This window comes from Triticum aestivum, chromosome 1D (assembly GCF_018294505.1).
Source record: "Triticum aestivum cultivar Chinese Spring chromosome 1D, IWGSC CS RefSeq v2.1, whole genome shotgun sequence".
NCBI classification, from domain to species: domain Eukaryota; kingdom Viridiplantae; phylum Streptophyta; class Magnoliopsida; order Poales; family Poaceae; genus Triticum; species Triticum aestivum.
In genome coordinates this window covers 197,940,832-197,951,916 of record NC_057796.1, presented here as the reverse complement: position 1 = coordinate 197,951,916, position 11,085 = coordinate 197,940,832, and the positions used below count along the sequence as shown (strand labels likewise).

Below are 11,085 nucleotides of genomic sequence, written 5' to 3'. Positions count from 1 at the left end.
CATATGTTTATCCCCGTTGAAAACTGATCACCAAAAAGGGGGAGATTGTAAGTGCATCTAGTACCCCTTAGTGATTTTGGTGTATTGAAGACTTATAGGTTAAGGGACTAATGTGTTTGTGAGTGTGCACAAGATCTATAAGTCTATGAGGAGTTTGATATTTACGATGAAAGTTGACCCCTAAAAATGAATGTCTTCAGCTGAAGACTTTGGTTTTCTTGAAGACTTTGAAAGTGAAGAATTGGTGTGACCGTGAAGACTTGATATTCATGCGAGGATTATGAAGCGTGAAGACTTTTAATTTGTTTTCGTAGTTTCATTTTCTCTTTCTTGATTCATAGGAAACACCGTACTATTAAAGGGGGTCGAGGTAAAACTAAGGAAAAGTTTCCAAGTGATGCTCATCTCAAAATCCTACACCTACCCAATTCTTTCGAGTGAAGCCATTGGAAATCTCATACAGTTCAGTCAGTTTCTTCAGTGACAGAGACGAAGATCTTCTGTTCTCTGAGGAATTTGTTCTGATTGAGGAGTTAGGAATTCGCCAATGCGAATTGCCTACAAGTGAGGAACATGATAGCCCTGAGGAATTTGATACTCAAATATCCGACCGTTGCTATGCTACGCACGAGCTGTCCCAAAATATCTACCCATCTAACGATCATATCATTGAAGGGCATTTATGTCTTATCATGTCAGGCTGCTCCCTAGGCTATAAATATCCGCCCCCTACAACCACTAGCTGGTTGGCTGCTCCGAGAGAAACTGACACTTGTCATTGAGAGCATCCCGTCCTCCGAGGACTTTGAGCGAAAATCATCAAGTGAGGAAAACCCAAACCAAAACACCTGCAAACCCAAAGTGATTGAGCATCATTGAAGAGATTGTTCCTGTGTGGAACCGTATTGTTCCTGTGTGGAACCGACGCTTGTTACCATTGAGGACTGTGCATCCTCCAGACGGTTAGGCGTCATGGTCTAGAGCATCCAAGAGGAAATTGTGGATCGCCGAGTAACCGAGTCTGTGAAGGTTTGGAAGTCACTTGAAGACTTACCACGAGTGATTGGGTGAGGTCTGTGTGATCTTAGCTGAAGGAGAATACAGTGAGGACTGTGTGTCCTCACGTTTAAATACCTAGCTGCTCCAACCAGACGTACAACTGTCACAGCAGTTGGAACTGGTCTACCAAATCATCGTCTTCACCAAGCTACTAGTTCTATTTCCTCAACCCTTTCGTTTCCTCATTCATGTGTTGATGAACTTGATCGTTACTGTTTGAAGACTTTGACTGAAGACTTTCTCAATTTCCTCAATCCAATTTCTTCAGTCACTTTGTCTTCAGCCTGCTTATCCTGTTTACACGCTTCTTGTGCTCTGTGCTTGCTTTTATTTCATCATTATGACTATGCTTCTACTCTGTTATGCTTGCACCTGGGTACTTATTCCGCTGCCTGTTGTTCGTGACTTAGGAAATTCCTCACCTTGAATTTCCTCAGTGACGAATTTGTAAAAATCACCTATTCACCCCCCTCTAGTCGATATAACGCACTTTCAAGGTGTGCAAAGATGCACCTCCATCAAACGCACATGGCCTCCACAGCCTTTTGGGACTCCTGTCTTGCATATTCCTCATCCTCATCGTCACCGTCATCCTCGCTTCTTCTCACGGCCGCGAGCAGGCTTCTCCTTCTACTGCTGGCCCTTGGCACGACGACCTCCACGACCACTGTGGTTCTTATTGCCGGACCCACCAGTGCCATCTTGGCCCTTCTCCTTGTCACGCTTCTCATACTCTTGCTTTTGCTTTTCGGCAAGCTGCTCCACTTGCCGGCAGTCGTTGAGATCACGGCCCTTGGTGCGGTGGGTCTTGCAGTATGGCTTGCCGGAGCCCTCCATCTTCTTGCCTGTCGCAACCTCCCGGCAATCAGCGCAATACCGCAAAGGCAAGGCAGTGATGGCAATCGAGAGTTCCGACAACTCAAATGCCGCTAAGAAGCCCAAGTCTGACAGCCCCGGCAAAGAGGGTGCCCTAGGCCTTGTTTCTAAGCATTGCAATACCGTTTGTGCCCCGTTTTATCACTTGCTACCTTGCTGTCTTTTATATTTTTAGATTACAAAAACCTATATCTACTATCCTACTACACATGTATCACCATCTCTTCGTCGAACTAGTGTACCTATACAATTTGCCATTGTATTGGGTGTGTTGGGGACACAAGAGATTCTTGTATTTGATTGCAGGGATGCTTGAGAGAGACAGTCTTCATCCTACGCCTCCCACAGATTGATAAACCTTAGGTCATCCACTTGAGGGGAAATTGCTACTATCCTACAAAACTCTGTGCTTGGAGGCCCAACATGAGTCTACAAGAATAAGTTGTGTAGTAGACATCAAAGGGAATTTAATGCACTGTGAGTTGATAACGGTCCTATGGCAAAAGGCATCTCTCCTTCTGCGCCGTCGGCCCGGCCGAGCCCATCGTCTTGACACGTCCACTAGATGGGTGTTAATAAAGTTTTACCTTTATGCAACGTGCTGACACGCATCCTGATGATCCTCCCCAAGCCGCCTGCCCGCTCGACACCTAATCTTGACAAGCCATCAGCTGATCGATGAGGTGGAGCGATCGAAAAGCGAGAAGGGTACTTCCCGGCAAGGAGCTTGACGGGTCTTGGCTTGCTGGTGCGGAGCTTGCCGACAACTGGGATCTTGTACTTCAGTACTAACTTAGTACTTCTCGATGACCTGCTGGGAGGCCTTCTTCACGGTCTTGTATATTGGTATCTTGTCTGTAGTAGTCCTCTGGCAAGCCCTACCGTCGGGAAGGCTATAACTGCCTCTGCACGAGTCAGGGTACTAAGGCACCCAAGTTTTAGTCCACCGACAGTAAAGTTTCATCTTGTTTGAACTTCATTTGGTATTGATTTTCTGAAAAGCCAAAAACAAGCAAAAACAACAACTGGCACTAGGCACTTAGTTAATAGGTTAGTCCCAAAAAATGGTGTAAAATTGCATAATAAAGCATATAAAGTATCCAAGATTGGTAATATAGTAGCATGAAACAATCAAAAATTATAGATACGTTGGAGACATATCAGCATCCTGAAGCTTAATTTCTGCTCGTCCTCGAGTAGGTAAATGATAAAAACAGATTTTTTGATATTGAATGCTACCTAGCATGCTTATCATGTAATTTTCTTACGGTATAAATGAGGAGAAATGATGAAGTAACAATATCAACATAATAATATCCATGAATATAATAAACATAATCATTACTTTTTTCAAAATATACGATGCTCGATGAATGTTATCCATGTAAGCATGGCATGACTCCGCCTTCGCTGCATAAGTATAAATCATGAGCACCCCGGTGTCAAACCAAGCAATTGGATCATACTTTTTGATGTGCTTCAGCATTTTCAACTCCACTCAATTGCCTCCACCATCTCCTCCCTAAACTTCACTCCCTCACCATGATATCCACTTTTAGTTGTACACATGTATTTTCCATCAGTAATTTATCACCATCGAAGACTAGAACAACACCTAACAAACAAGCCGTTTGAGAGGACGGAGGAGGAGGAGGAGGAAGCTGCAGATACAGCCAACTGCATGAGGGTGTTCCGGGGAGAAGGCAATATCCATGCAAATGGAGAAAATGGAACGCGGCGAGAAAATAGCCCACCAAGATGTTATGGGGTAAAATCTAAGAATTCTTTTTCGATTGCTAAGTACATAATGTTAATTATCCAGAAATCTTATATGGCTGATGTTCACTAAGAAAGGGTGGCAGTTTAAACGTTTTTACCGGTAGTTTTAGCTGTTAGGGGATGACAGTTTCTTAAGAGCGGCATTGCATTTTTTGGGATGAAAGCTCAAAATTGCCATCATCCAAGAAAATGCCATGTTGCTCGCAAGAAACTGCCATCCCACATCAAACTAAAAATGCCATCAAAACATTCACAAATTTCACACCCTCCCAACGAACGGTCACCAGATAAGAGAATTCTAATTATTTTAAAAAGAACGAAATGTGCCTAGAAAATACAAGACTACTCATAGTGAGAGTAACATAAGTGGTAACATCACACATATCTAGACAAATTAGATGATGTGACAAGTAATTAATGAGAAAAGCTAGACATGTGATAACATAGTATGTTACTCACACTATGGGTATCATCGCACATACTACAACAAGATGAGTGTACAACCTAATAAATAAAGTCTTGCATGATACCATACATATGTTACTCCCCACTATGAAGATAGTTACATATGCATGTTATTCTAAGTTACTTACATTATGGGATCAAAAAACCTTTTGGTATATCATGACTACTTGCGTGATCATGCATAACATGGTCAGTGAGAATGGGCGTGGACAGAATTTAGATTACACCTTCTATCATCTGATGGACGTACACGTTATGCTGATGAGAAAAGAGGAGTGAATCAGACGTTTCATGAAGGTGCACAATGCAATTAGAGATTTCGATGCGCATCAACTACTGAAGGATTTGATGGAGTAGTATTGGAAATGGCATGGCAAAAGAGCCGCCTAGTTTCATTGTTTGTTTGTTGTATTGTACAATAACTTTGATGTATTTGTGTTGCATTTGATGTCGTGGATTCGATGGATTACGTAATAATTTGATATTGTGGGCATGTGAAAATTTTAAGTTGTTTTGGTGATGTTTCATTTCAATTTGTGTGTCTGTACATAGCCGCCGGCCGATCGTCGATTTTACATCTCCACTTTGCATCATCTATTGAAGTTGCTTTTTACATCTTCACATATATCATTTGTTGGAGTTGCCGTTTTTAAGATGTAAAATGCAATTTTTGAGATGTAAATTTTTATAATATCTGTTTTAATCTTTAAATTTGCATTATCTATCGGAGACGCCCTGACACTTCTTTCGTTTTCTACCGGGGCAGGTGGAAACGAGATCTACTCTGAGTAAAGGAGCGGGCGGAAAGGGGTGGTTCAGTTGCGTTCGCTCGATTGATAAAAAAAGAAAAAAGTTGCGTTCGCTCGATCGAGCAGCGGGGAAACAAGCCATGGAGAGCTCGCCGCCCACAATCACCGTCCAGGTGAAGTTCGCCGGCCGAACCATTCCGGTGGAAGTCCCGACATCCGCCTCCACCGCGGAGCTGAAGCTCCTCCTCCAGCCGCTAACCAACGTTCTCCCCCGCGGCCAGAAACTCATCTGCAAAGGCAACGAATTCCAATCCCTTACTGTCTGAACGAGAATTTGCTTTGGGTTATCCCTTTTGCTGTTTCTCTTACTTTCCTTGCGATTCCAGGAAAAGTTCTTGCCGACGCCGCGAGTCTGAGCTCGATGCAGGTGGGGGACGGATCCAAGGTCATGCTCATCGCTTCGCAGGGTCTTCATCAGGGGGTAAATCACCTTGATTTCTTCTCTAATCTGTTCTATTATTTTCGTTCGTTCTCCCGTTATTTTCTTCAGATCTTTAGCAATGAACCTGCAGAAGTTCGATTTCAGTCATGTGCTTTTATGGTTACTCGAAAGTCGATACGGACCGGAATTTTTTGTTATGCTCAACGTTAGTAGGATGAGGAGCTTGATTTTCATTCATTCTTCAGTTTGATGCCCTCACTTTTCAATCATTGGGGTTTTCTGATGTTTAGGGGAAATTTCTGCGAAGTCATAGTTCCTGCCATGTCACCACATGGCAATGCTAAAATTTCATTAGGAGTCAATTGTAAAAGCATGTCATACATGTTATCTATGGAGTAGTTTGTCACAATCAACTTACATGTGCGCTACTTTCCACAGGAAGGCCCCATCACTAAGAATAGCAGTGGTCTTGCACCAAGTGCAAAAAGAACCTCAAATGTTAAGGATAATCAAACACTAAAACCGGAGATTATCAGCAAAAGCCGAGCGGAGCGTTGGAAAATAACGGGTGTCATTGCTTTATCTGGTTCCAGCTTGAAGGTATCTGATTCAACTTGTTTGCAGTATCTTTGCAAATTCAAAGCAACATATAATAGCTGTGATATGACGTTTATCAAACTTCAGTAACTGCCTTTTTTTGAAAAAAGTGGAAGTTCCCGTGTCAATTAACGGTGCGTTAATACAATCAGTGGTTAGTACTTAGTAGTTGTTTTTTGTGTCGAGTAGAGCCCAGACGAAATAATGAAAGCAGTCCTGCATGTTGGTAGACTGACTTGAGGTCTATACCGTCTATTGTGCTAGTTACCACGCGTTGCTATTGGAATGCTTGCAATATATTTTGATTTGGATTAATAATATAAGAACTAAACTGAAAGTACATATGATTATTTTATAATTGTAAACTATTTATTGAATATAAATAGCATAAATATAATTAAAACATTTGAGCCTTTTTGCATGCATGGTTGCATGTTGAGATAAATATGTTAGTGTGGATCACCTACTTAGTTATGTAGGATATGTGCAAATGTCACATTCCCAGGTTCATCTCCATTCTCCAAGATACCATGTGATGAAGCAAGACTTTTTTTAATCATCATGGAATGCTTTTATTCTATTGTTACACCGACGACCCGTCCTTTACCTCTTGCCTTCTGAATTACAAATTTTCTTTTATGTTTTGAATACCTAATTTTTCTCGTTGGTTGTAATTTTGGATGCAGGCAGTGCCTGAGGAAGTCTGGGACTGTGGCTCCTCCATACGAGTACTAGATGTCTGTAACAACTCAATTGAAGCAATTCCACAGAAAATTGCTGCCCTTAAATCATTAAATGTAATTGTTGTTTCCAAATAAATTCATTGATGGATTTCTTTATAAGGAGGTATAGTTGAAAATATCGTCATTTCATCGTGTAGAAATTGTTGCTAACCGCCAATGACATATCTGATGGGGGCATCAGCTGGGAAGGTCTATCATGTGTTGATACATTAACAGTTTTATCTTTAAGCCAAAATCGGTAGGTCTGAATTTTCAAATCCTGTTGTGTGTTATTCATACTGTGAATATTTGTTATGCTGCAAGTGGACACAAACAATCTTGAGTCATTTATAATCTCCTGAAAATTATTACATTCCCCCGTCTTGTGTATGTTTGCTGCTACCACCCACTTGTAAAAGTTGCTCCTATTTCATATACTCCCTCCGTCCCAAAATTCTTGTCTTAGATTCATCTAGACACGGGTGTATCTAATACTAAAACGTGACTTGATACATCCGTATTCAGACAAATCTAAGACAAGAATTTTGGGACGGAGGGAGTATATCTTTTTGACTCGCCAACTCTGACCATTGACTGAGAGCAACCAATGTTTGACACAACTGAAACATGCAGAATGCATTAATTGAAATAACATTGGAAGAATGTATTTTATAATCCAGTAGCTTGGTTTTTCTCGAATCATCTGTGATGGAATCCTTTAGTTTCATAATCATCTGATGCAGTTTGTGTATCTATCTAATAAGTTTTCATGGTTAATGGGACAATTAAAAGTAATTATTTTAGTTTGGGTTTCTTGTTCATGATCTGGCTCTTCGTTAATACCTATTTAAAGAATTTGTCACTGGGCTTTGCTCCTACTCTCGAGATGTATGTGCAAATTTACCTGCCAATAGAAAGGTTCATAGTTCTCATTTGAACGAAATACCTCTATTGCATTGACTTTTGTCTGGAAGACTAAACAAACTGATCTTTGTATGTTTTGACATGCATCTTTGGTACTCAGGATTACAAGATGCTTCGGTTTATAACCTTTTTCATTATCTTGCAGATTGGTCACTTTACCTCCGAGTTTGGGCACATTGACTTTTCTACGTGAACTTTGCATTGCAAATAACATGCTTGGCAGCCTACCTGTTGAAATAGGTTTGCTGAAGCAGCTAGAGATTCTTATAGCAAATAACAATAGGTAGTGTGTGCTAAACTTGCCACTTACTGGACTTGCAGTACCCTCAGTGATGTTATCTGATGTTTTGATATGCTAACATCAGTATTCACATGTTTTACTTATGTATATGCCTGCTTACTACTAAATAGGTGTTGTATATTAAATTTGGGAAGTAATATGAGGTTACTGGGAAGAGGGACGATCTGTATGCTAAATTCTTAATTTTCTGCTGTTCTCATTGTAGTACATCAGTATTCACACTTTTTACTTACGTATATGCCTGCTTACTACAGATAGATGCTGTATATTAAATTTGGGAAGTAATATGAGGTTACTGGGAAGAGGGACGATCTATATGCTAAATTCTTAATTTTCTGCTGTTCTCATTGTAGTTTATAGGATTAGAATGAAGGGGAAAAACATGAGCTTTCGTAGTGGCAGTTTGATTATTTTTTAATAGTCGTTGCATCTTGTAAGTTGCTCTGCAATAGAATGTTCTATGAACATTCTATTGTTCTATGAATATTCTATTGTTCCTAAATGTTGGCATGTGTTATACTTGTAGCATCCAATGGGAATTATGGTGGTACTGTTTGATCTGAAAATTGAAAGGTATCCTGATCTTTCACACTACATCATTTTCACTTGTTAACAGGATAACTTCGCTGCCTTCCTCTATAGGCGACTGTGAATCTCTCTTTGAGGTGTGTGCTTTCTCTTCTCTCTTTCTCCAGTGAAGCACCCACCTATCCTAGCATACAGTGATCCTTCGAAGCAAATGCCCCATGAACTCTTTTGAGCTTTGCAGTTGGCAGTTTTAGTTCACCAAAGTTTTGACTTCATCAGGTGGACTTATCATCAAATCTTTTAGCCGAACTACCAAAGGCTTGCGGAAACCTTCACAATCTGAAGGTATGTGCCTAACCGCCTATACCTACATGGGAAGATGCATTCCCAATCACTAGCTATATATATGTGTATTACTAAAATGTACTACTATGAAATAAAACTCTGATGGGGATTAGCAGAACATCTGAGTTAAATGTCACAACATTAAATGTCCAATTGTAATGACTTTAAAAATGCAGATGCTTAACCTGTGAATGCAGTAATTATTCTTGTACATAACATAGTAGCACAACAAATTCAACCGTTATTAATGTGAATTATTCCTTCATGATGTTTTTGATCTCACGTAGGCTGAGCATGTGAGTTAACTCTCTTTGTTTCTTAAAGAATCATTCACTAAACTCTTGTTTAATTACTTGAGAGTCGAGAAAGTCATAAATGTTTAGGCTTTGGTGATATTGCATGATATAACTAAATTAGAGCATGGAATGGACGACTGGTTTTGTTTTATTTGGTCAATACTTGCTATCTTGTGGTGAAAACAGAAAATTATTTGTCTCTTGTCTCTTGTGTAACCGTGTTGCACATTTCTATTCTCTATTTGCTTGCCTCTTCTTTTTAATCTTGGCAATATTTATACTGAAGAGAACATACCGTACTATTCGATGTTTGTAAGAAGTTACTTCCAACAGACTCTGCATCTAAGGAACAATGGTCTTAATTCCCTACCGCCGACTTTATTCAAGAAGTGCTGGCGGCTTACTACACTTGATCTCCATGGCACTGGAATCACAAATGACATTCTTCGACAGGTATAAGTTCACAGAAAGGTTGAAACCTTCACACATAGGTTGTTTTGTTTGTTATCATCATCACTCCAGTGGAGTTAAGATGGCTATATACATACTTTTTTTTTGACTGAATACATACTTACATTTGGAATAGGAAAATTCAGTTTCACCATCCAAGCTCTGTTTGTTTCTGCAATCTCTCTTACTGCTGCTTTCTATAGCTGGATTCGCCCCTGGGACACTTTCACATAATATAGTTTCCATGTTTATACCACCTTTTGATAAGTACACTATTTGTTATATATCAATGCTATTCCTTACATTTCAACCGAAATATGATTAAATTCTCTACCGTATTGCCTGTTTGGCCTTGGCTCTGACGTAGATATTTTATGGTGGTAATGTTATTTTACTTTATACGAGCAGATGGAGGGCTGGGAGGAGTTTGATGAACGTAGGCGGCAGAAGTATCAAAAGCAGCTGGATTTTCGTGTAGGATCATCAGGTGTTTTCGACGAGGGTGCGGATGATGATAACCGGCATGCATAAGTGTCTTTCTTATTACAGACAGGGTTTTGCGCTTCCAATATTGACCCAGAATTATTCTATAATTGAACTTGAACAGACATGGAGCTGATATTATTCCTCACATTTGGGTTGTGTATTTGTTTATTCCTCTCATTTCATTACATTTTAATACCAAGTGATGAAAAGTGGTGGCTACCTGTTAAACATTATCAGAGTATTTGCATCCCCAGCATTCATAACTTATCAAGAACTTGCAAGATTTTTTTAGAAACACTAGACGATTGCCTATGCGTTGCAACCAGGACTGGAATTTTTCTAGTACTTTAACCTGTGTTTTTCTGCCCATATTAATCTGATTGTGTAAAAAAATTTATTTTATTTGGTAAGCACTTGTTGGCTTATGAAAGAAAAAATAATTTTGTTTGGTAAGTTAATAATAGGTGGATGCAGTTAAGGCAGTTTCAGGAAAATTTATGTAAAAAGACTTGAGATGAGACAAAAAGAATCAAAACGGGAGAGTGAGGGGAGAATGGATTAGGTTGGACGAAGCATAAGCGGACGACAGAACCCAAATATTTTTTAACGCAATATAAGAGAACCATGCGGAACAAATCTTAATGTAAAAATGGACAAAATAAAATAGGATTATGTTTTGGTTATAAAATATCGGAATCGATAACTCCCGAACGACCCGTACTTTTGAATCTCGTCCCGAACGTGTCCTAAACCATCAGATGAGCCGCACTGATCTTGATGCAGAGCACAATGCCACGTCATTTTGTTTGAGCGTTCGGGATGACCGACCAGACCACCGAACGCATCGGCTTATCCACTCGCCCACCCCAGCCAACGCTCACTTTTTCTCCTTTCTTCACATCACAAGCGGCGGAGACGAGCTCCTGTGGGGTGGTTGCCCTGCAAGTGTCACCGGAGACCGCAGCGGGAGGAGCTCGCGCAGTGGACGCCTCGGCGGCGTGGGGACGAGCTCGCGCGGTGGATGCCTCGGCGGCGCAGGGAGGAGCTCGCGCGGTGGACGCCTCGT

The 11,085-nt window shown here is 40.5% G+C and overlaps 1 protein-coding gene across 1 annotated transcript; it reads left to right on the top strand.

Moving 5' to 3' along the window:
- Positions 1 to 4,924: 4,924 nt before the first annotated feature.
- On the top strand, positions 4,925 to 10,252 carry LOC123180949 (plant intracellular Ras-group-related LRR protein 8). Its single transcript, XM_044593147.1, has 10 exons — positions 4,925 to 5,225; positions 5,315 to 5,409; positions 5,809 to 5,970; positions 6,654 to 6,764; positions 6,848 to 6,948; positions 7,759 to 7,896; positions 8,531 to 8,579; positions 8,722 to 8,787; positions 9,417 to 9,536; positions 9,942 to 10,252. Exons 1-10 carry the CDS (start codon positions 5,069 to 5,071, stop codon positions 10,062 to 10,064), a joined length of 1,122 nt encoding a protein of 373 aa, XP_044449082.1. The 5' UTR covers positions 4,925 to 5,068; the 3' UTR covers positions 10,065 to 10,252.
- The last annotated feature ends 833 nt before the right edge of the window (positions 10,253 to 11,085 follow it).